We start from the raw sequence: 26,285 nt of genomic DNA, 5'->3' as shown, positions 1-26,285 counted from the left end.
AAATTAAAGTTTCTTTTTGTATTCCATATCTTTGCAGGTAGTGGGTGTATTGGCACTTTTACAGAAAAATCAAATTTCAATTTGGTGTACATGTTCCCGTTTTCAGAGAGATCATTTTGTGTTTAGAAAAAGTGGTTTGAATGTGTTTTTTTTTCTTTTTCAATATCTAAAGTGTTGAATGTTTGATACTGCTACTTTCAATATGTATTTTGATGAGCTTTTTATTCTGTTTTCATCCTATCCTATAAAAAATAATCTTAGCATTGCAAGCTTAACAAGTTCAGGTCTGTATGTTAAACTTACAGTGGAAATGAACATCTCCTTGGTAACATTCTGCCCCCCCCCCCCACTATGTCATGATGTTCAACAAGTGGATCAGGATCCAAAGGTGTATCACAATAGACCAGGGGTGTCCAAACATTTTGACAGGAGGGCCACATAATATGTCTGACACTGTGTTGGGGCCAGGGAAAAAAGAATCAACATTTTAAATTTAAATACATTTATGTAAATGAACACATTAGAGATGGAACTTATATGAATGAAAGAGGGTCTTGCAATAGCACAAGGCCTTGCACAAAGCAAGGCCGGCCTTTCCTTCACTGCCACTGCTCATCACAGACGTGAAACGGCAAGCAGTGATGGGAGCCCTCATCCCACAGCTCATGTGAGAGGTCAAACTGTTGCCGTCACACTGAGAGCAGTTGTGTCTGGCCAGTGCAGACTCCAGCAAGTCTCTGAAGGACCAGAAACTCATTGGAGACTGGGGGCTCCCTGAGGGTCAGATTGAGAGTTCCCGAGGGCTGCAAGTGGCCCCTGGGCCGGGGTTTGAGCACCCCTGCAATAGACCCTCAGATGGACAGCGGCAGTACAGCTGCTGCCATATTCTTTTGAGGTTCAGGTCTGCACAGTTTGAACTGTACCCAGGAGTAGGGATATCAGATAAGGTCAGTTCCACCAGGAACATTGGCTTAGAAGGGTTGCTTTAGTCAAGCCCCTCAATATTCAGAAGGTCCCCTCAATCCGTCATGCACCCACCTGCTCTTCCCTGCTCTGCCTTGCTTCACTTTGTCTTTCCCTCCCTCCAGTTTTCAAAATTTAAGTGTATGCCTGGAAGGCAGAACAGGCAGAATTATGCAGTGGCAGCACAAGTTGAATGGCTACCAGTGGATGGGGGGGGGGAAGAAGAGGAACTGTGGCTGCTCACATACGCACTCCTCTTGCCTACTGAGCTCCTCAGTGTGGATTCTCAACTCTTGATCATTTGAAGACTGTAGTAAAGTGGGGTTTCAGCCTCCAATACACATCTGTAGGGACTGCCTACAGTGCTTGGGAAAGTAGCAACTCACAGCTGGTTATCTGGGGATGAGTGTGTGAGAAAGAGAGTGGAAAACTCACATTGAGAATGCCATCTTAGTTTTGTAGGCTTGATGTGGAGTCATTTCAGGAAAACATATCAAACTTTGGTTCATGGATGGTCAAATCTCATCAAGAAACCATCCGGTTGGTTTCTGCTTCCAAGGAGGGGAGAGAATCCCTAAGGAAAGAGGGTATGCAAGCCCTGCTGTTGCTGCCAGGAATAAGCATAGCATGTACACAACTTTTGTCAGCACCCTATGACTAGGCAGATAGCCAGTCCATTAACAAATGTTTACAGTGGAACTTATTGCTCTCTTAATTGAACTATCTTGCCGATGGGCTTGGTAGCAAGGGCAAAGCTATTCAATGAATCAAGACACTATGTAACATCCATAAAACATCCTATTTACATTCCTGTTAACAGCTGTACCTCATTAATCATGAATGTCTGCCTTTTTTTGAACTATAAAATATGGATCAGTAAAAAGTATATGGCCCTGGACACGGAGGAGGCATTTCCTTGCAATAGCTGTGTCCAGCGGCTTAATTGTGTTCCCTAGTACTGCACACCAGGACATTAGAAAAAAGCACTGAATTTTGCTTAGAGCACTGTAGGAGATGGAACCAAAGGGAGTTAGAGCACAATTATACAAAACTGGTACAGTCAGTTCTCTTTATATGCGAATTTTCTATCTGCGAATTCACTTCCCTGTGAGGGGCAGAATTTCCACCTACCTCTCATTAACTGCAACTCTGTTCTTGTTATCTGCTAATACTGTGCTGGTGCCACATCAAATGGGCATTGGTATTGGCCCATGAAGAATAGTTGGACACATTTTTGTCTACTTCCAGACTTGCCCAACTATCCTGGGTGCCATCTCAAGGACTTCACCTGAACCTTCACAAGTCTGGCAGTGATGAGAGACTGATGATGAGAGGCTGATGATGAAAGGTCTCTGGAAAGCTACCTGAAGGTGACTCTGGGGCTGGGCCAAGCCAAGCGAAGGAACCAAGAGACAAGTGGAGGACAAAGACAAGTGAAGCAACTCCTCCCCACTGCTGAACTCTGAGGGCTCGTTGTTGGACAAGCAAACTTCAGCAAGTCAAGGAATAACCAGCATGGAGAAATAGCCATCACCATCACAACAGTGTTAAGTGCATCAAGGGATAGCCAGCATGGAGAAGGAAACATCAGATCTTATCGATATAGATAAGCCCCCCAAGTTAAGATTGGAGTTCATGAAATTCATATAACGTATGGCAATGAGGGTCCCCTGGTATCTAACCCCTTTTCCCCATAGGCTCAGTGATTCAGTATCTGTTAATTTGATATCCATTAGGTTTTCCAGGAACCTAGCCTTAGTGGATAACAAGAATTGACTGTATTTGGCCAGCTGATCAAGGTTAACATGATTTATTCCTCTAAGGATTGGTGTAATATTTAACAACAGTTTAGAAGAAGATTCCTTATGTTTGGCTTAAAAATAGCACCTCTCCAGCATTTTCAATGGGAAATTGTCCACCTTAGGGAAAGTAATGCTGTGGCTTAACTGCAAGGCACATGTGAGCCAGTTCCATGTTCACTCTATACAGAGACTGTTTCTCTGCTGAATGTCTGCAAATAACCCTGACACTGCATTGTGATCCCCAGTAGCATTCTGTAGTGGAACTGACTCAAAATCATGTGTGTGTGTGTGTGTGTGTGTGTGTGTGTGAGAGAGAGAGAGAGAGAGAGAGAGAGAAATTGAAGGAGAAGAGATTACTTTTTGTGGGATTACAAAAGGGGGTGGGATCGTAGCCTTATTCTTTGCAACAACTGTGATACTCCTCCTAGTGGCTGCTGTTTTTCTTTTCTAAGAAATTACAATATCTCGTGATGTAGTGTTCAACCTGGAGGAGAAAATGGAAAGCCACCATCTGGCAGTGACAGAGCACATGCCTGCAGAATGTCTCAGGTGAAGTCCCTGATACCTATAGATAGGGCTGTGGAAGACCCTGGAGAGCTGCTACCAATCAGAATAGGAAATAATGAGGGAATGGTCCAAGGGCATGACCAAGGTGCAGCATAAAGTTACATCATTGCAGTGGCCTGCCTGGAACTCTTGAAAATGAGAGTAGGCAAGCAGAATGGCTTTAACACAATATGGAGTTTGTTGCTGAGGTTCTTTCTCTGCAGTTGGTCACAAACAGACCACTGTCCACTCCTTTTTTTTTAAAATCCTCCCTGCCACCTTGGCCCAATATAAATCCTTGGATGGACTGCTACTCTGTGACCAACCCAGGGTACTCCAAAGACTGACATGTGCCAAGGGATAACTCAGTCACAGACATAACAGGCATTTCTTCATTGTGGAGTGCTGAAGGGTTCATCAGTTGAAAGTGATCTGCAGACAGGGGCGGAAGGCCAAGGAAAGGGCAATGGGCAGGCCTGCCCAGGTTGCCTCCTTGGAGCTTCCAAAGAAGCGACCTCCCTCCTCGGCAACTTGGCTCCTTATGGACCTTGGGCCAGCCAGAGCATCAGCGAGGTGTGATCCTGCTGCTGTCGCCAGTGGGCATTCCCCTGACACCTGAGTTCGCTCTGCATCCCAGTAGGCATCCTTCCCCACTGGCATGGCAGTTTGGGGGTGGCATGCACCCATAGCGCCCCCCCCCCGATCGCCATCTGGAACGCCCAACAAGATAAGCGTTTTTTTGTTGACATGCTTGCTGAATATGTTCCACAGTGACTCTCTGGTTCCATTTATAGCCTTTTGGTGCCAAAATATGTCTACTCTGTAACAGTTTTTCTAACACTTGCTTATTGTCCCCATCAATCCTGCAAACAAGGGAAGTTAAAGCATAGAGCTGGAACCCCGGCATTAACAGCATGCAATTTCCACTTGTTCCCAGGCTAAAGAAGAAGTCCCAGTCTATTGATATTTCTGCATCAGGATATGACCCTCTGGCACCAGCACCACGACAGACACTGCAACCAACTAAACCAACACCCGTCAGTAACACAACAACCTCTGAAGAAGAACAGAACAACACTGCCAACACTCAACGACACAATCCACGGAGGGGTGAGCTGAAGAGATATTACACCATTGGTAAGCTAAAATAAACTCTGTATTTATCTTTAAACAGCTCTGTTGCACTGAAGGAAACATGTTCTTTCCATGGAATAATCAATCAAATAATTATGTTATTGCTTAGATTAGAGTTGCTGGCATTTGCTGTTTACTCGGGGCAATTTTCTCATCTACTGTGGGCACTGGAGTGTGCCCTTTTTCAGGTCACTTCAATAAGATTTATGTCTGTGTCTTTTTAAAGCAGCTCGAGCACCCAGATTATTCATATCGATTTGTTCTCTGTACAATAAGGCAAGTTTTTTTTTTAAAGGTTTTTTAAAAAATCAAATAGAGAGATGTCTGGTGCTATGTCTTTATAGAGATATAATTTGACAATAGTACATTTGGCTTTTTTGGCCCTCTCCAGGGCTGTTAATATGAAATGTTATGGAATTTTATCTGTAGCAACCTATGGAAAGGTGGGAAACTAACTGAAGTGGGGATTTTTGACTGTCTTCAGCTCATTCCTTCAAGGCAGAGGCACAAACAGTGACTGCTACAAACTGCACTGTAATGTAGAATTAGTAGAAGTAAACCTTCTTGCTCTGAGCATCCCTTTCCGCATTGAGCTGACTGTCAACAAACCCTTGGTTGTCTGCTGTAGAACTCCAGCATACCACTGATAATTCTGGGTTACATTTCATGATATCTTCATACAGGCAGAAGCAGAGCTGGGATGGTTAGCATGGTAACCCCCACACTCTGCAATGTGCTGTGTGAGCAGCCCCTCACCCTCAGCACTGGGGCTATTCAGGGTAGCGATGGCAGCATACTGTCACTGCCCTGAATGGTTCTGACCTCAAGAGGGAGGGACCACTGATAGAGTGTGTTGCGAAGTATGTCGTACTTACCGCGCTATCCCCTCTCTAGCCCCGTGTCTGCGTACAGGGAACTTGTAAAACCAATTAAGTGAACTGTTGCACCCCTTCTGAGAGCTGAGAGTGTAGCCTAGAGAACACCCAGTCATTCATGGCAGTATCAGGGAAGCTTCACTACTTATTGATCTTGATAAGCTTCCAAGGAACTCCAAGGCTGCCTGAAACTTAGCTTTAAAATCATTGGTACAGACCAGGGGTGTCTTATTTCATATAGTGGACTGAACAGCATTTAAGGTGCCTGCTTAGGGCCGGGAGTGACATCATTAAGCAGGAAGTGACGTCATTAGGCAGATGATGGCCGGAAATAAGCACTTTGCTCTCACACAAAAACTCATTAGCTGCAAATGACCGAAGGGAAAATGTGCAAATCTTGATCATATTTTCAAGATATGGGAAAACCCAATTATCGTGCGAGTCACCACTTCTTCCACAGTGTCAACTTTGCAGCTTAGCAGCTGAGAGGTGGTCTGCCAAGTGATGCCCGTGTGATAATTGGCAGCATCTGCCTTTCTCACACCTCTTGGTCTGCTCCTTCCCATGTAGAGTTCCTTGCCTTTTGAGGCCTTCCTTCCTTCTTGCCCTCCAAGAGTATCTGCAGAAGGGGCACAGAGTGGCTTTGGGAGAGCCTAATTATAACAGAGGGTGAATAAAGAGCTTTTGGGGGCTGCATCTGGCCCGTGGGTCTTATGTTTGACACCTGTGGTATAAACTGTCCCCTGCTTCGTCCTACTCTGGTCTTCAGCTAAAGAACAGGAGTGTGAAAGTGTCTCCTTCCTTCTGTCAGATGGAACAAAGCAAGCTGGGAGAGGCTTTCTGCCTTTTGTGCAACATGAGGGCCTCACTGGGGAGGTGAGTTTGCCACATCCGAGTCACTGAAGCAACCATGCCCAGGGTTTCCCCCAGCCCCAAAGTTTTCTCTCCTACGTTGCCACCAGACTTGGAGTATCTGATTATCCCAACCCTCTTTCTCTGACCACGTTGATTGTATCAATGTCTGTAAGGTGCTGGGGTCTCAAACCAGAGACTGGCAGCAGGGCTCAGATGCCTTACTTCCTGCACTATCAAAGGAACTCCCAAGCAAAGGTATTATCAGCCTGATCTAAGTTGTACTGCAACACCACCCTTGTAATAGCTGGCACATGCTCGATCTCATCTGATCTCGGAAGCTAAGCAGTCTCAGGCCTGGTTAGTACTTGGATGGGAGACTGACTGGGAATACCAGGTGCTGTAGGCTTATACCATAGTCTTTCGAGACTGAAGGTTGCCAACCATACTGCCATCATTCAGCTCCATTGACCTGAGAAACTAAAAGGGGCTCTCGCTGGCTCTATATCACACTTGCTCCAGGCTACAGTCCTCATTTTGAACAATTTATCAGATTAGGTGGCCACAGAGACTTGCCTTAATTTGCCCAATATGGATTTTGACTACTAGAATGTCTTCAGCCATGTGCTTGGTCCACTGATTCTTGTCCATTTAATCCAGTACCTGACTGCAAGCCTGTGTTTAACCATGTCTTCTGCTCCTGGCCTATTAATTCTTGTCTGTCTATCCTGAAACGTGGCCCTTCTGGGCCTTGACAGTATCCTGGTGCATGGCAGGAAGTGTGTTGTCCAATCCCTTCCAGTGCTTGCTTTGGCAGCACATATACTAAAATTGGAACGATACAGAGAAGATTAGCAGGGCCCTGCGCAAGGAGCGTTTCATATTTTTTGGGTGACGGGTTTGGGTCTTTTGAAGACAGTGATTGTTTAGTTCAATGTTTTTAATTGTATAAATTTTATTCCTTGTGCACTGATATTTTCAAGTGCATAGTTTTATATTTTATGTACTGGTCAGTGACCGTAATAAAAGATTCTTCTTCTTCAATCCCTTCCACCCTTAGATGGCTGTGGATCCAGCAGCCATCCCAGTGCTAGTCTAAAGGGAGTGTAACTTGAATATACGGTTTGAAAAATCTGGTTTTTGTAAGCAGACTTTAGTAAAACAGAAGCTGCCAGAGGTTAAGACAAGCCTGTCTCTTGGTCTATTTTTGAACAAATATAAAACTAAATACATTTTATGCTGGTGTTTTAATCAATCCAATGACATCATGTAACCTTCAAAGAACTTTACTCAAGTAAGAAATGAAAAGTGCAATTTCAGTGCCAGCTGAGAATCCTTTATTACCTTAGGAATATTGCACTGTAGAAGGAAATATCCCGAGGTGCATCCATGCCTCGGTGGGAATTAGGTTCCACTTTTTGCACAGGGCAATCATGAGAGGTAAAAGTAATTTTTTTGTCTGGAGCCAGAAGTCTGCCTGGCACCGTGTGACAAAATTGCTAATCAACAGGAGCTGTATTTTACCATTATTACATGATGAGCAAAGATCAGTCTTGTGTAATGGAGTCAATTTCCATTTCCCCCATGCCTCTGCACCTCAAGTCATCCCAGTAGAAACAAAATTTCACATAGACCAAAGAAAAAGACAAACTCCTAGCCACTTTGCCATTCCTTTCTGCTGCTCCCAACTCCAATTATATGAGCAAAATACATCACTTCAAGGTGTGTGATCTGTGTCGAAGGAAGGCCTATTGATTGCACAGTGATTTCTGGAGAAGGAAACACCTGGTGTGGTGTTGTGGCCATTTTACCTAGTGGTAGGCCACCTAATTTCAGGCTAACATGCAACATTTTATCCTTATGTACAGGGCTTTCTCTTGGTCTAAATGAAACACTCACCTCATGGTTAGTTGATCATTCACGTGAGATTTTTGATCATTTAGGTGTGCTATCTTGTGCAGTTTTGATGGTACTCATCATCAGGAATTCACTTCAATATACAGGTCCAACCTATTTGTACACATATTTTTTATGCACAGATTTGACTCAACACGAATGGCCCCTGCAAATGAGAAGGAATGTGCTGATCCCTGGAGAAGGGGAAAAATGCACCCCCGTAAAATCAGTATAAAAAACTGAACAGTCCTTTAACAATAGCCTCCTAAATGAGAGAGAGAGAGAGAGAGAGAGAGAGAGCAGCTGCCTGACAATCCATCAGTCCTTCTTTCTCCAGGCGATCCCTCCCTTCCCCCTGAGCAAGTGAATGAAAGATACTTGGTAAAGGGAGGGGTCAGAGTGAAGCCTTTCTAAGCACTTTGAGAAAGACTGATTGTTGGATTGTCTTCTTAATGACTCTTATTTTACATCACAAAGGTCAGCAAGGCTGTTTTTTAGATTGATTTGCTATAGTGCAGTGGTTCTCACACATTTAGCATCGGGACCCACTTTTTAGAATGAGAATCTGTCAGGACCCACCAGAAGTGATGTCATGACCGGAAGTGACATCATCATGCAGGAAAATTTTAACAATCCTAGGCTGCAATCCTGCCCACACTTACCCAGGAGTAAGTCCCATTTGCTATAATTGTCAAAAGAATATACATAGCAGCTTGTTAAAAGTACAGGTCCGTAACATTTCCCCAAATGCAGTCACATACCATGGTAGGATCAAATCTAATATATTAAAAATAAAATATTGAAATGAATGGGGACCCATCTGAAATTGGCTTGTGACCCACCTAGTGGGTCCTGACCCACAGTTTGAGAAACACTGCTATAGTGTGTTTTTTGCCATCCATGTGAGTGCTTGGAACGGAACCCACATGAATAATGAGGCTCGACCTGTATCCATTATTGTTTTGTTGTAGTTTGTTGATGTGTCATGTCTGCATCATTTAGAACTATGAATGGATGCAGTTAGGGTGGAAGCCAAATCTACTCTAGTGAACCCATTGTCTTTGACAAGGAATAATCCCCTCCCTGGTAGCTGTGTCCTAGATGAAAGGCCATTCACATTGTTCCATTGAACTCAGCCATTGTCCATTACTGCATGACCTAGAACATTTGTCCCAGCTTTTATTGTATGCAGCTCTATCCTGGTTTGATTTCCAGTTACATGAAAGTAAGATGGAACTGAAGTGGTGACTCCTGTGAGAGCAAATAGCCAATCCATGGCAGGAGTCTCATCACCCAGCATGCCTGGATGCACTAAGAGCCAAAGCTCCCTGGCCCAGGAGCTTCACACATTCAAGCTGTCCAAAGTGTCATGCGAATAACATGCCATGTGAATTCTGCTTCAGCATCTAGAAGCCTATAGTGACACTCAAGAGATGCAAGTCATTAGAAGATGGCAGATACTTCCAAAATAGGATGTGCCTTAGGGATACCTGCATCCAATCCATGATGTATGGATATATAGTTATACTTGTGTGTAATGCTGGGCTGTGAAATCATCAGAGAGCATTCAAGGTGGCAGGAAAGGGTCATGGGTTCTCATGAATAGGTACAGATGGGAATCCCATTAGCTAGACAGTTGAGTCAATTCTTACATACCAGTGATTTTCAGCCTTTTTAGTTTCTTGGCACACTTGACAAAGCAGTAAAATTATCAAGGCACATCATCAATTTTTTGACAATTGATAAGGCACACCACAATGCAGTTGGGAGGCTTACATTCCCCAATGGCCCTACTAATAAATCATCCCCCAATGGCCCTACTAATGTACTAATAATTATATCCCCCAGTGGCCCTACTAACTAATAAATGGCCAAAAAAAATCTTGTGGTACACATGTGGATCATTTGTGGCAAACTAATGTGCCATGGCACACTGGTTGAAAATCACTGTTATATACACTGAACTCAGCTTTAGTATACATGGTTGTGGCTGACTGTTGATGAGGCAAAGATCAGCCCCAGAAGCTTTCATAGCCCTTCTATGTCAGAGAAAACCAATGGGTTGCCTGGGATGTGTTGGAGGACCCCATAGCTCTATTCTTCTCACTGTAAGGAGCAGCATCAAAGTCCTACAACAGACACCCTAAATGTATCTTTCATTGTTTGGGGATGAAAGTGCACAAGAAAGCTTTGAAATAGGCTTATGGTGATAAACAGGCAAAGAATACTCATGGAAGCAGCTTTGGTTGGCTAAGCTTTTATTCCAGGATCTAGGACACTAGCTTCCTCTACTGATATTAGAGCTCAATCCTTCTCTTGCAGCTCCCAATGCAACTGTGACAAAAATGAGCGCACTGTTTCAGGGAGGGGTGTGTGGACTGAAAGTCTATGGCAGGGAAAGGGAAATTATTTCCTTTTATCCATTCATAAGTCTTCAGCTCCACAATGGGTCTCCTGTGGCAGCTCTTTTAGCTGGCACAAGTCCTAGGAGAAGAATGGGGCAGGAAAGCTTGCAAAAGAGGGGTCCAGTGTGCACCATTGCTGCTGGGTCCACCCCCTCCTGCCAATTTCTCCCACTTCCCCATTCCTCCCACCTCCCAGCCCAGTTTTGTCCCCTCTCCATCCACCCCTGCTACACCACTGCTTTGTCTAGTCCAGCAGGCACACTGGGAACTGGCCATAGATGTGGCGCAATGCTGCCTTTGATGGCAGTACTACCAAAATGGCCACCAAATGAGTGCTGGGTGCTCCATCGGCAGTCATTTTACAACAGCAAAAGACTTTTCAGCGGTCATAAATCCCTCCCCCTGGTAGCCCAATCCTGGCTCAGATTTGCCTGTACATCCTCCACAAGACCCATTACAGTAGCTGGAGTCGAAACACCCAAGGCTGATGGATGTGATTCAGTGGAATAAAAAATAGAGCAACAGCCAGCTTTGTGATTTTTCTAGCATGACTCTTCTAGATCTGGAAAAGAGAAGCTAAAAAAATCCCCTGCTTTCAGAATTTGATTTGCAGGTATTTATGGCTACTCTAAAATAAGTGTATCTTTGAGTGAGTTGTTTTGACTGGTGTACAGAATAACACACAGGAAGTTCCTTTGCCCCTGAGGAAGACCTTTTGCTTGGCATGTGTTTGGAAATCTTTACAAAATAAAGATTGCTATTTTCAAGTCACAGCTTGGGGTCTGCCACTTTCTTCATTCTTTAGTCAAAAATGAATCAGTATGTGAAATTCAACTGCACTCTTCCTTTGGCTTTGTGATCCCTTGGTTTCCTGGCTTGTGATCTGTTAGTATTGAGAAGTTCTTGGTTTGTCCTTATTACAGAGTTTCTCTTGAAGGCAGGCTGTGCAGCATGGCCTCTTCCAGTTTGAAGAGACACTTGGCCAACAGGCTGAGGCAAAGAGGCAAAGAAGGAAGACCCATAGCCAGGGAGACAGACCAGGGACAGACTGCACTTGCTCCCAGTGTGGAAGGGATTGTCACTCCCGAATCGGCCTCTTCAGCCACATTAGGTGCTGTTCCAGAACCACCATTCAGAGTGCGAGACCATAGTCTTTCAAGACTGAAGGTTGCCAACTAATTTGTGTGAATTTTATTATCTAATGTTCTGGGTTCCTTAGAACTGCATGCTTTCCTTACCCCATAATCTTTGGTAGCATGCATCTGTATTTTTCTCTATGACACTGTTTTTCAAACATGGCAACTAATAATTGTTTGCTGGTGAGAAGATTCCTGAAAGTTTGCCATCACTTTCAGGAATCATTTCCCCACAACCTGCACCTGCAGGGGTGTACTGGGTGTGTTCCCAGAACATGTGCACCCTTTCAGATATACAAGACATCCATGAAAACCAGCGCGCTTGGCCAGTGCCTCATACACACTGAGAATGCATGCCTCTGAAGCATCTCAGAATCTTCTGCCATGTAAGAGGTTTCTGTACATATGTAAAGGGGTTGTTCAGCAGACAAATCAGTGTGGAATGGTTGCCAGCATCCATTAAATTGGTTCCTGGAGAATAGGATGTTTGAAAGCCTGGCTCTAAAGTCTGAGCATGTTGATTGCTGCGCACACCTCAGGACCTCGTTGGATTTTGTGAATTGGAGATAACGAAGAGGGTTTTTGAAGTGAAACGTTTGATGTTAGGTTCTTTAGAAACTTTCCGCAATTTCTGTTGTTTAAGATCATGTCAAAATCCATTTATTTCTGTCATTTGATGGCCATTTCCCCTTTAGATGTAGAAAGGGAAGGATAATAATTGTTAAAGGAGTGGGAGCTGAGTAGGTTCGTTTTTCAAAAGAGAGGGGTATATAGAGATGGCAGGGAAAATGATTTGTTTTAAATAAAATTTCAAACCGCATAATTATATGTTCCCTTACACTTTGCAAGTCTGTAAGCAGCCTCACGCAGCTGCTTAATCACTTCTCTCTCTAATGTGAGCACTTTCCGAGAGACTATATCAACCTAAAATGCGATGGTCTGTCTTAAATCTTTGTTGATAAACTGGAAAACAGAAAATTAAGTGTGAGATATGTGCAATGCAGCTACCGCATCCGAAAGGCTTAACGGCTCCATTGTGTAGTAGGAGATGCCTGTCTTGCTTTTGTGGCTTGTTTTATGCATTTTACTACTTGATGGTAGTTTGTGAACTACCATGATGGGTTTGTGAACTGTGTTGTATAGTTGTTGAAAGGAGGATGAGCAATGAAATAAAGGGTGCTGTTGGCAGAAAAGAAAAATCCACTCTTGGGATTACTTTAAAAATCATAGTGACAGGTTGCCATTCGCTGCTGGGGACAAGAAAGACAAGTGAATTGAAAACTCCAAGGTGTGTACAGATGACATTTTCTTTGTCAGGACAGGGAGAATGCAAGGTGTTTCTCCTGAAGCAATTCTAACCTTGAGTTGTCTGTCCTTCTCCATCCCCATATCCCAGCTCAGGTGCAAGAATGGATATTGAGGTTCCATCATCACCTGCTTCCTCCTGTGCTTGAAGGCTTTTACGGAGCAACCCATTGCTTTAGGTCTGCCCTTCAGCCTTGCTGCTCTTATCAGATTCATTCCTTACCTCACATAATAATGTACAGCTGGTTCATGTATTCTGCCATATGTTGTCTCTATGTTGTCCTTTCACAAGATATTGTCTTCTTGTGAAATGACCAATGAACCACATGGCTTCTGGCTGTGATCCCAAAAGGATGACTCTGTTCTGCTCCTGTCTCCTCACCTAGGCAGCAGTCAATGTTGGCAGGTTCATGGCAGAGAAAGACAGGATCAGTGAGGCGCCGCTGACCCCAGTTCTCAGACATCGGGCTTCGCCACCAGTGGAATGTGCATTCTGTTGCAGCACCTGCTGAGAAACAGTTGTAAAGTGCGCTCCGGCAGCACACCATGTAGCACACGCTGTTGGAATGCTGTCAGGAAGGCCAGAGCCTTCCCCCATGCTCCTTCTCTGACCGCTGATAAAAATAAGGGGGAGGAGGGGGAGGGCAGAACAGCTCCCAAACGTGAGCGTAAGCAGCCCTTCCCACTTGCCCTCGGACCCATTCAGGTAGCAAGAGTTGAATGGCTCTGAAGGCGAGTGGGAGGGGCTGCTTAGGGTTCAGGAGCCTGCACTACTACCATTTTGCACCACTCTAGCTACACTACTGGCTAATGCAGCTCTGAGGACCTGATCACGGAATAAGAGGCTTATGGAGGTCAAAGGGGATTTAAATTCCCTTTTGCCTCTGAAGCCTCCTGATCTCTCCGCCCCCCCCCCCCCTGGCCAGATACAGAGCACCCATTTTTGGCTTGGCTACACCAGTGGGGAGGGAGGATAGGATTGAGCTGCTAACCTCTATTTTCCAAGGAGTTGGCTGAATTTAAGATCTGAAGCAAGGAAACAACCCATTGAGCTTCTATGCCGTACTTTTGCAAGTAATGTTTAGTTGAACCCTCAATGATGAAATCAAAACAAAGTAAATGAATTCTCAAGCTGCCATATCCTTCATAATTTGTTCCAGCTCTTCTTGTGGAACAAAAACATCCTTTGTGCATTCCTCATCATCTGCAGTTTCAGGCTGTCTTTTTGGTCAGTTTGGTAGCATTTTTATCTCCGACTCTGATATGTCCTCGTGGATGAAAACAGGAACATGGTTGCAACATCTGTGTTCTCATACCTTAGTTCACACTTTTCAAGCCCCGCTCATGCCATTGTTATATTGCTGAAAGCTCTTCTCACTGCTTGGCTGTATGTTATGTTCATTTAAGCTGCAAAAGTCTGTCCTCCTCTGATCTAAAAGCAAAGGTAGGCCTTAATTGGGACCAGGACAGTCCAGGTGAAAATTTGCACCTAGTAAGGCAAAACAAGCAGAGTGAAAAAGTAACAAATTTCAACACCATCTCCTTTTTATGGATGGCAGTGAAATAGTTAAGAGCTGTCCTGCTAATTTAAATAGGTCAGCAAGAGACTTACATGAGCGGTTTACCTGCTTCCTACCTTGTTTGCACATTGTTCTCTGCCAGAAGCAATCAGTGCCCAAGATCAAACAACATGAGCTAATCGTTACCATGATAAATGGATTAAGAAATTGCATTAACATAGAGTGTGAGTGGACTTTTTTTTTTTTCCCCCAGTTGCCTAAACTGGATTTGCTTCTTTTCTGGGTGGCATTAATTTGTGAAATGCTAATCTTCAACCAAATGGTTATGAGTCAATATTTATCTGATGATTAGCAACTTATTCAGACAGGTTCACACTGGGCAAAGAAGAGGAATAATTTAAGTGGACATCACCATACAGCCATTCAAGTTGAAGCTGCATTTAAAATGGCTAGGGCTTCCTGCAGTTTGCTACTTGTGAAAACATACGTGAGAGCATTTTTGTAAAAACTCACAGATTGTGTAAACACACACTTCCTGGAGTTTACTAATACTACCACAGGCCAAACTCTCAGTCTCTTGCCCAGTCCAACAAAGGAGATCCAGCATCCAAGCATGTAAGCAGCTTTCTAGCCACACACATTGCCAGTGCAGATCTTAGTTCATATCCCTGTTTGCATTGCAACGTTTATGTGAACTTCTGATCCAGATGGATGCATCTTCTCATGCAAAAAGGAGAAAATTGGTGGTCTAGGGCCACCAATTATGTGTAACTAGTTGACTCTGGCTGCAGCCCTATACACACTTACCCTTTGAAAATAATGGGTCGTGCTCCTGAGTAGACATGCCTAGATTGTGCTGTGCTGTCTGACTAGGCTCTTAGTAACTACTGTGACTAGGGATGCATAATGTGTGATTTGGGACCAAAGGGTTGAAACATGCTTGCACTAAAATTGCATGTATTTGCATATTTCAACATCACTCTACCAGTCACAACTGTCTGGATACTGAAATATCATTGCATATTCCTCTCCCGCTACAGCAGAGGTTCTTAAATTGGTATCAAGACACTCCAGCTAGGGAAGCTCTGTTGCTGCCCCCTTAAGGGGCGGGGCCACAGCAATGGCAATTGGGATAATCACACTGCTGCCAGGGAGGGAAGGGTTTTGTCCCAATTGAGGCAAAGAGGCAAAGAAGGAAGGCCCATAGCCAGGGAGACAGACCAGGGACAGACTGCACTTGCTCCCGGTGTGGAAGGGATTGTCACTCCCGAATTGGCCTTTTCAGCCACACTAGACGCTGTGCCAGAACCACCTTTCAGAGCGCGATACCATAGTCTTTCGAGACTGAAGGTTGCCAATACTTGCATTGCATCCTTCCAGCACTGTTCACTCTAACCAAATATTCTTATTAGCACAAGAGGAAAAAGTTACAATGAAGCCTGGCACTAGTGAAAGCTATTTTAGCACAATTGTTACGAACTAGAGCTAGACTGAGACTCTAGTCTGAGATCATTGGAATTTAAAAATGCTTCAATTTGATTGGATTGTGCCCACTGTTCCTGTTCTGTATCTACAAATGAGTAATAAATGAAAGATGCTGTGTGTGTCTAGCATCAATTCTCTTAAATGAGAATACTACTTCTAATTATATAATGTTCTCACAGTGATATTTACTGCACTTCACTAGGGCATCCTTGTCCCATTTCTGGACTTTCCAGAGAAATCTGGCTCACCACCATAAGACACAGGATAAGACACTCCTGGTTAGGTGTACTCAAGGCTACAATCCTGTACAGCAAGGGTCTCTCGACTATGGCCTGGGGTCCACATCCAGCCCACCACAAAATTTTATCTGGCCTTCAGCAACTATAAATTTCCCCCCCACAACCATACAATTAACATGTGCAGTTCTGTCCACCGCTCTCAAGGCCAAAGTCGTGTCAGCCTGGCTAACCCTCATTTTCAGTCACCTGGGCCATATATGTTAAAACCCTCAAACCATATTTATTCAATGTTAACCTCACTGATTAAAAAAAATCAGGTTTCCACATGATGACTTTTCAACAGCGTTGTAAAACAATCGCGGTGAGGAAGTAGCGTCACTTTTGCACAAACAAATCATAACAAACTAGGTTTTGCAATGAATTGGACAGAGATTGTGTGCCACGCATCACTCACCTCCATTACTCTCCTCCATAAAATTGATTTTTTTGGTCTTCAAAAATATATGTATTAAGTATGCAATGTGGTCCTCCTACTAAAACATTTGGAGACCCCTGCTATACAGTATATACTTTTTTCAGAGAGCAAGCCCACTGAACACAATGGAACTTACTTCTGATTAGACATGGATAGGATCGTGCTGTTAGCTGTGCGCTTCTCTGGTCTGTTATTAGCTTCAGCAAACGGCATCAGTACATTATGTGCAAATGGTGGGAATGTTGCTGAGCTTCATTTCTTCTATTCTTTGGCATGGATGTATTGCTTTATAGTAACATTATGCGTTCTCTATTGATTCCAGGGAGCCACACAGGAGCATATAAAGACTTTAGGGGCATCAAATATTCAACATTTATGAGTGCTACAATTTTGTAAATATAGTTACTAATTGCCCAAATATGTTCTAGGAAAAACGATATAGCAGTAGCAGCACACCATGACTCCAATGAAACTAATTGGTATGCCAAAGAGATTTTTTTAAAAAATTAATCTATTTAATTTGCATAAGATAAAACGTGCATCCTTCCCCAACAGCAAGGGGGAAAAAAAACATGGGCAAGCATAATTCCCTGCTGAAATTGTTGATATAAGTTGTCAAGGCTGCACTGACAATATTTTTTTGCTGATGGAATATAAGCATATGCAACTACTTAGGTATGTAATTAAAATCTTTTGCGATCTGCTGACAGTTTGAATTATCTTGTTTTTCTTTTTACAAACCTAAACAATAAGGAAATTGATGGTCTGTTTACTGACATCATTGCCAGCTTCCTTTTTAGCTGTGATTTTTTGACAATTCTGAAAGATTTTGCTCAAGGGGGTGGGAGTGCCTAGAGCAGGGGTGTCCAAAGTTTTTGGCAGGAGGGCCACATCGTCTCTCTCACACTGTGTAGGGGCTGGGGGAAAAAAGAATTAATTTACATTTAAAATTTGAATAAATTTACATAAGTTTCCGTAAATGAATATATTAAAGATGAACTTATATGAACGAATGAAGGTCTTGCAATAGCTCAAGGCCTATAAAAGGCCTTGCACAAAGCAAGGCTGGCCTTTCCTTCACTGATGCTGCTGCATCACAGACGTGAAACAACAAGCAGTGGAGGGAGCCCTCATCCCACAGCTCACGTGAGAGGTCAAATAGTCACCCTCACGCTGAGAGCACTTGCTTTGGGCCAGTGTGGGCTCCAACAAATCTCCAGAGGGCCAGAGGCTCATTGGAGATTGGGGGCTCCCTGAGGGCCGCACTGAGAGGCCTCGAGGGTCACAAGTGGCCCCAGGGCTGGGGTTTGGGCATCCCTGGCCTAGAGTAATAATACTGACCACCTGTATGGCAATGGGTCAGGCAACAGATACCCATGTCAAAGTAAACATCTTCCCCTTTGTTCATGGAATTTAGGCCAGGGGGATGTCAAATCTGTTTCATACAAACAAAGTTAGCATTTAGGCTGCCTGCGGAGGGCCAGAAGTGACAACATTAAGAAGAAAGTGACATCATTAAGCAGATGGTGACCAGAAATAAGCACTTTGTTCTCCCATAGAAACACATTAGCTGCAAATGACAGACGAGAGTGCAAATCTTGTTCATATTTTCAAGATATGAGAGAACCCAATTATCTTGCTGGGAGAGACCAATGATAATGGTTGCCAGATAAATGCAAAAGCGAATAGTTGCTTCAGGGGAGGGGGGTCACATTCAGCCTGTGGGCCTTATGTTTGACACCCTGGGTCTAGGCCTTCTCGGCTGGCATTCAGTTGTGAATTTGATGCCTATGAAAGGTGATAGAAAGTCACCCTGGCCTTTGATAGCAAGGTTGACAGTCATATAAGAAGCTGCTGAAAGAATCATGCATGGGCAACACGATTTTGGCAGCACCGTGGTTGCCAGTGCAAGGTACCAAGTAATGATAAGGGGGAGTTCATCAGTAGCTTCAGAAAGCTGAAGCAATGGCGTTTCACCCTCTGGTCAGGTAAGCTCCAGTTGTGTAGCTGAGGGATGGGGCTGTGGAGACTGCTAGCAGCTATTTAATCTGGCATGGTTGGGCTCCCACCTAGTTACTGCAGGACATAACAGGAGCAAATGGAAGAGAAAGGTCTTGGAGTGAATGAAGTCTGCATCCTATGAGTAGGATTAGGAGTATGAAGATGAGAATGTTCTACCAAGGAATAGTCCACTCATAGTGTCAAAGCCTCAAGGACCACAAAAGGCAACAGCTGCATGACCAGCACCCACAAAAATTGTTTCTGGTTTGGGTAGTACATTTCTGAGCCACTTTCATATTCTGGACTTTGAAAAATGCCCCCTGAGATTTCTCGCAGCTGGTTATCATCTTCAAAAACTTTTAGAAAATGTTATGGTGCAATTTTCCAAAATGGCACCTCCAAACATATGTGGCGTGTCACAATCCCTTCAGCCGTACAACTGTTTCCATGATCTTCTTTGTTGCAGATAACATGCATGTGACAGTCTCGTGGCTCCAACTCACTCACAGCTGTGCATTGCATAAGAAATAAATATATCCATAGGAATCAACGTGATATTTGAATGCCAACGAATCAAGAAGTATTATCTCACGATCACAATGCTGCGTGGCAGCTTCATTAAAGTTCCACCTGAAATGATTTGCGTAAAGAAGGTTTTAAGAATATCATCCAAGAAACAAAGCAAAGAAACATAACAGGTCATCAGAGAGGAAAAGCATGATACAAAATGTGAAGTCATTTTAAATTAACTTGGTTTCAATGAAGAGCTAAACAGGTGCCTCAGAGGGACTAGCTTTGCATACTTTAATTTATCACGTGAAATAGTTATGCTAATGTGGGAAGAATTTTTTTATAACTGAAAAGGTTCCTCTTTCATATATTCCTGTAGCACTGCAAGCAGCAAACAAGTGTCTCTCACATATTCACTTACAGCCAGTAACAGTGACACAAAATGAATATAGTTGCTTTCACTGCATTCTTTTTGACTCTTCATTAAGATGCATGGTTGTGTTGAAATGCAAGTCATTTCTTGAAGCAAGCTGCACCCCCGTGCATCTCTTCTTCCAGCAGATGCTGTAAGTAAGGGGTGCTCAATAGGTGGATCGCGATCTACCAGTAGATCGCGAGGCAAAATGAGTAGATCGCGGAGCCCTGTCTCTCCAAACTGTTAATATGTCAGTTTCGTCTAGTGACTAGACGAAACTGACATATTTAGCTGACACTAAACTGACACTGAAACTGACACTTTAGCTGCTCTTCAGGCATGCAGCAACAAAACTGACTAGACTCCAGCAGGGGCTCCATACATTAAAGGGGGTGTCTGTCAGATGCTTCCTTCCCCCCTGGTAGATCTCCGGGCCTTGCTGGGTTTTAAAGTAGCTCTCGAGCCAAAAAAGTGTGAGCGCCCCTGCTGTAAGTCATTGAATAATGTGTGCAGAAAGGGGGTGGGGCAGAATTAAATCATTGTCATATTGGTAATGTTTTGATCAGTATTTCATGAATGCATATTTTTTGAGGTAACTGCACCTTAAGGATGTGTGAGCTTTAATGAGCACACTGTTAATTAACCAAGGGTCAAGAAAGATGGCAAATACACTGTTATGTAATATCTGTCTTGGAAAATAGAGATATCTGAATGACATTTGGTATGCACATTGATGACAGTGCTCTGTCGAAATACCATGCTGTTAGAGAGGAAACGTTCACACAACTCTAAAGCTATCATAGGAAGTTGGTGGTTATCCTAGAACAAATTCATCGCTCTTTGGTGTAACTCAGTGGTGCCCAAACCCCGGCCCGGGGGCCACTTGTGGCCCTCAGGGGCTTCCAATCCAGCCTCAGGGAACCCCCAGTCTCCAATGAGCCTCTGGCCTTCTGGAGACTTGCTGGAGCCCGTGGTGGCCCGATGCAACTGCTCTCAGCATGAGGATGACTGTTCAACCTCTCACCTGAGCTGTGGGATGAGGGCTCCCTCCACTACTTGCTGTTTCACGTCTGTGATGCAGCAGTGGCAGCAAAGGAAAGGTTAGCCTTGCTTTGTGCAAGGCCTTTTATAGGCCTTGAACTACTGCAAGACCTTCATTCAGTCATACAAGTTCAATCTATAATATATTCATTTATGTAAATTTATTCAAATTTGAAATGTAAATTAATTCATTTTTTCCCCGGCCCCCGACAGTGTGTCAGAAAGATGATGTGGCCCTCCTGCCAAAATGTTTGGACACCCCTGGTGTAACTCAAGATGCATTTTAAAGACAGAGAACGAAGTAAACATTCAGTACATAGTCAGAAACAAAAAAGGGGGGGCTCATGGCTACAGTCGCTCCCCCATCCATGACTGACATTCAAGAGAGTTGCAAAGTTTGGGTAGAGTACCAACACAGCCATGTGGATGTCGTATCACAAAGCTTTTTGAGGTTAGTCTGGCAAGTAATTTGCAGACATGGTTAGAGTAAGATGGTGACTGCCTCATTGCTGTAGCTTGAGGCATTAGTGGCAGAGCACATGTTTTGCATGCATAAGGTCCTAGCCTTCTAACCCTGGCACTCCTGGATAATTTATTTTACTTATTTTTCACCTTTCCTCCAAGGAGCTTAGGAATACATGACCTTCTTGTTCTTCTCTTCCTTTTATCCTCACAACAAGCCCAATCCAATAGGGGTGCCCATCCCAAGGTACAGCTGCACCAAAATTGTCACTCTATATCATGCAGGGCCAGGGAAGCAACCAGCGGTCAGCTTGTGGTAAGGGATCATTGGTTCCCTTGCTCTGTGTTGGACCCCAGCAGAACCTATGGGTATACTTGGATCTGCGCCAGCTCAATCGTTGACGAAGAACCAAGTAGCTCCTTGCAGGGCTTTCAGACTTGGGATGGAGGATAGGATGCAGAAGCACACTCTGCTGCTGTTTCCAACTTTTCCCCCTCCCCCCCCAGGCCTCCTCCTTGCCCTTTTGTTCCCTCTCTACATTCTCCCCCTTCACTCTGGAATGCATCCCTCCTACTTGGAGGGGAACTTACTGCCAATGGTTCTTAGAAGTCCTCCTGTTTGCACAGATACCCAGCGTGCACCTGCACTGGCCTCCCCATTGGTGCTTCTATCATTTTGACCTTCACCAAAGGTCATTAACTCAAGCCACTGATAAAACTGTCTAGAACTACAACACCCAGGATAGATAGCTATCTAGCCTCAGCTTAAGGATTTCCAATGATGGAAAGTCTACCACCTTTGATAGCAGACTGTGCAGGCAGTTTGTACCATCAGAACATTTTTCCTAACATTTAATTTAAATCTCCCTCACTGTTATTTAAACCCGTTTGTCCTGGTCATAATCATCAAAGCAGCCCAAAGCAAATCCATTCCATCTTCCATGTACAGATACTTTTCACGTCCTCTCTTAACCGTCTCTTCTCCAAACTAAACCCACCCAAATCTTTTAACACTTTCCTTGTAGGTAGAGGTGTTTATAAGCATCATTTTTTTTCCCAAATTTTGATTTTTCCCAAGGAGGAAAAGTGCAGAAAGGGGTGTTCTGTGTTTTTATTCCAAAGGCACATTTTTCTAAATTATAATTATAAATTATAATCACTTTAAAAGTAATGCAGCCACACTTATTATCTATGCACCTGTCCCAGTCCAGCCCAGCCTAACCAACCTACAGTGACTAATATGTAGAGTCCATTGTTTCTTTTAGAACTCAGTATATATGACCATATGAACATCAGGGATATACAGAATACCTTCAGAATTCTCAGATATTTCTCCTTGGGTGCAACTTTGAAAGTTGCTTTGAACTGCACTTTTTTGATACTTCACTGATATCCTAGGGATGTGCAGAGCCCCCTTAGAAATGTCAGTTGTCTTAAAGGAACTTGTTTGGTTTCCCAAATGTTTCTCCTTGGGAGGAATTATTCAAATTCACTTCTGGTTCAGCCTTTCAAACTGCTAGTTTGAAATCCTACAGAAATACTAGAGGGCTAGGGATAAACATCTCTTGATTCCCCACAATAGTGTGTTTTCACCCTTGTAGATTGTCTATTTCCTTTGTGTTCTCCATTGACATGAGCAGCATTAGACTCTGACACGATTCAACCAATATAATTCTGCAATATCGGGGCTTTAAAAAAAGTACACCAACCACCATACCAGGAATTTGTATTGCTTGCACTTCAATACTTGAAACTCAGTGATCTCTTTTTCCTCAGGTCAATACAATGTTTAGCAGAAGCATCACCTCTAAATTTCTAATAACTCTGTGAATCAAGAGCAGATGATTGAGAGCGGGTGTCTTGAGGTGCATACACTGGTGGCAATTAGATTCTGGTTACTGCACAATATAATCATTGTTAACCAAGACAATATCCCTCTCTGCTTTGGGCATTTTTGGGAACATTTCTGAAGAACAGTCTGCAGCTGTTAAATTGCTTCTTGAGAAATGGCCAAGAGCCCACATGTCGGAAAGGAGCAGCCTTAGTCAGAAGTCTAAAGGTGATCTAATGAAGAGATTCTTGGTTTGCACATATTTACTCTTTGATTTTGCACTAATCAAATAGCAGAAAGAAATAGATGGGATGCCTGACTCCATACACATGCCTAAGAAATGGTAATCAGTAGAACTTCATCCATACCACGCTGAGTGACAGATACAGTTTCTTTAGAGACTAGTAATTATACCCATCAATTTTAGTAAGTCTCAAATCCAAATATTACTCTTGTAGTAACTGTAACAACAAACTAGAATGTGGCTTTTCATCCAGAATGTTTTTCAGCCCATTCCTATGCATGTCCACTCAGAAATAAGTTGCACTGTGTTCAGTGGGGCCTACTCCCAGGAAAGGGTTCATAGGATCATAGACCTACAGCCCAATCCTATCCAGGATTGGACTGCCAGCAGGAGCTTGCTGCAACTTCCTCTGTCACAAAATGGCAGCCAACAGCACTCAGGTTTGGGGGGGCACCTATTGGTCACTTTGGACATAACACCACTTCTTTTGGTGGCATATGTCTGAGAAGAAAAAAGGGACAGGGAGGTTTGGAATGAGCTTCTAGAGTGTGGCATTGCTGCTGGATCCACCCCTTCCACCTCTTCCCCACCCCCAGTTCCTTCCTCCTCTCCCCCCAGTTACATCCCCAGTCCTCCCACTTCTTCTCCTTCCCTGCAAAGAGGCTCCCGCTTTCATAAACCCCTCCTCCTGGCAGTCTAATCCTGGATAGGATTGGGCTGTAAATACATTTATGATCTAATAATGCTGAAACATTTTTTATGATCTGGAGAGGGCGTGGGGAGGGTGAGGAGGAGGTGGGAGAGAGGCGTTCCAGGGCGGGGAGTGGGCGGTTGGTGGGCGTTCCTGGGAGTGGGTGGGGAGCAGGAGACGGGGCCAGGACTGGACAGTTATGTAGGATCCTAGCCCCATTCCTGGGCAGTCCAGGGCAGTCCTGGGCTGCTGGGATTTGCACTACTAACCGATGTGGCGCAGATTCAAGTAGCGCCATTGCGACTGCATTGCACTACTAACCGATGTGGCGCAGATTCAAGTAGCGCCATTGCGACTGCAGTGGCTCTCTCCGGGGCAAGGAGAAAAGTTTCCCCTTGTCTCGGGGCAAGACTCTGGTTGCCTGAAACATCATTGGATACAGTGCAGCCACGCTGGCCTGTCTGTTCCAGCACAAGTTAGGATTGCGCTGTTACTTTGACAGTAATGATGTTGACATTATCATAGCTAAAATATTCCTTCTTACTGAAGCCCAAATACATGGAGAAGCATCCAACTGATCAGAGGAATTGTTTTAAAGAACTTGGATTGAATACATTTTCTTACACTGTCCTACAGTCACACTGCAGTAGAAATTTTAGATTTGGAAGAGTAACAGATGTAAAGTGGATTAAAATCTAACAAGCATTTAAACTGCCAGATTGACTTTTCTTTTCCATCAGTTTTCATGCGAGTCCTTACTAGGCATCCCCCATTTGTATGATGAAAAGAAATAATATGTTTCTCATCATTAGTATATGGAATATAGGTTGAGCAGGCAATTTGGGTAATGACTCTGACTTAAGACAATGATTAGGAATACCAAAAAAAACCTTCTAGAAATATCCCATCTACTTATCAATATTCTTTTTGATTCCTTCAAAATTCCTCAGACATTCATACCAAGCGGAAACCTCATGGCCCAATCTTAATACAGCCTTGCGCTGCCAGAACTAGCATTCCCACAGTGTTGGGCCCTTTCTGGTTATCACAGAGCATGATATGCCATTCTGCATGGCCTGGCCACTGCAGCAAGCAGCAAGAGACGGCTTTCACACACTGGTTTCACACACTAGCAGGCCGTTCACATTTCCTGGCACTGGTGATCATGAGAGTGGGAGGGAGGCAGGGAGGGGAAGGAACATGGTGGGTAGGAAGAGGAATGGGGCAGAGATTAGGGCTGGTAGGAGGGCAGGTTAAGTCTGGGAAGGGGGTGGTACTGGTAGCAGTGCAGCAGCTAATATCCTATACCCCTTCCCAGCCTCGATCCACCTTTCTGAGTCACCAGCTATATAGCTGATGCAAGTCAGAAGGCCAGATGCAAGGGAGGGCACCAGGATGAGGTCTCTTGTTATCTGGTGTGCTCCCTGGGGCATTTGGTGGGCCACTGTGAGATACAGGAAGCTGGACTAGATGGGCCTATGGCCTGATCCAGTGGGGCTGTTCTTATGTTCTTATGTTATGTTCAAAGTAAACCCATTCAAGCATCAAGGGCTTAGCCATGAGCAAGGGAACAAATGTTTCCTTACCCAGATGAGACTTTTGGGGCCTGAAACCCCCTCTTTGGGATACAGTTCGCCCCATTGGTGCTGCATTGCCATTCAGGGAATTATGTAGGATTGGGCCGTTAAACATTTTGCTTTAGATGACAGCAGGAATCCTAGATATCTTTTGATCAATTCTGCTCACTATTGTGAAGCATATAGTACTCCCAATAGGAACTGGAATGCATGCTCAGTGCCAGGACTCCCAATAGGAACTGGAATGCATGCTCAGTGCCATACTGTATACTATGTAGTCATACCTGGGCTCCATCCCATTTTCAAGAAGCCTAAGGGTAAAGGAGACCTTTTAAAATTGTTCTTTACTAGGAGCACATGCGTTGGATTTCAGTATGCCAGAGCAGTGGTTCTCAAATGTTTTATTACCGGGACCCACTTTTTAGAAAGACAGTCTGCCAGAATCCACCAGAAGTTGTATCATTAACCTGGAAGTGATGCCATGCCCAGAAGTGACATCATCAATTTAGGCTTCAAACCTCAGCTGCGTTCAGCCAAAGGTCCCATTACACAGTGGGCTTGTGCTGTTATTTTACATAGCTCGGAATTTAAGCATTCCAGCTCAGAAGACAAAACAGAATGCAGATTGAATCCTTCTCCAGCCACACAGACCTCTCCTCTTTCCACATCTCATCTTCCCACCTATTCAGGGCAAAGCACTATCCCTCTCTCTCCTACCAGGAGACTGCCCTGCCCAGCAGCTCTGCATCCTGTATTTTCTGCTCTGTTTTTCCAATGGCAGTTGAGCTAGGTGCGACACAACCCACCTGAAATTGGCTCATGACCCACGTAGTGGGTCCTGACCCACAGTTTGAGAAACACTGTGCCAGAGCATTCTCTG

The 26,285-nt window shown here is 44.1% G+C and overlaps 1 protein-coding gene and 1 pseudogene across 2 annotated transcripts in view; both read left to right on the top strand.

Moving 5' to 3' along the window:
- The window catches only part of OXR1 (oxidation resistance 1), a 275,460-nt gene that overhangs the window by 137,520 nt on the left and 111,655 nt on the right, over positions 1–26,285 (top strand). For both annotated transcript variants that reach the window (XM_066622804.1, XM_066622803.1), the window contains exon 4: positions 4,249–4,448. In XM_066622804.1, coding sequence (XP_066478901.1) covers positions 4,249–4,448 — 200 coding nt within the window. The remainder of the gene's footprint in view (positions 1–4,248; positions 4,449–26,285) is intronic.
- Positions 6,974–7,060, top strand: LOC136650634 (U6 spliceosomal RNA; annotated as a pseudogene).

The sequence above is a fragment of the Tiliqua scincoides genome, chromosome 4 (genome assembly GCF_035046505.1).
Source record: "Tiliqua scincoides isolate rTilSci1 chromosome 4, rTilSci1.hap2, whole genome shotgun sequence".
Classification (NCBI taxonomy): Eukaryota; Metazoa; Chordata; class Lepidosauria; order Squamata; family Scincidae; genus Tiliqua; species Tiliqua scincoides.
This window is presented reverse-complemented; position numbering and strand designations above follow the sequence as displayed.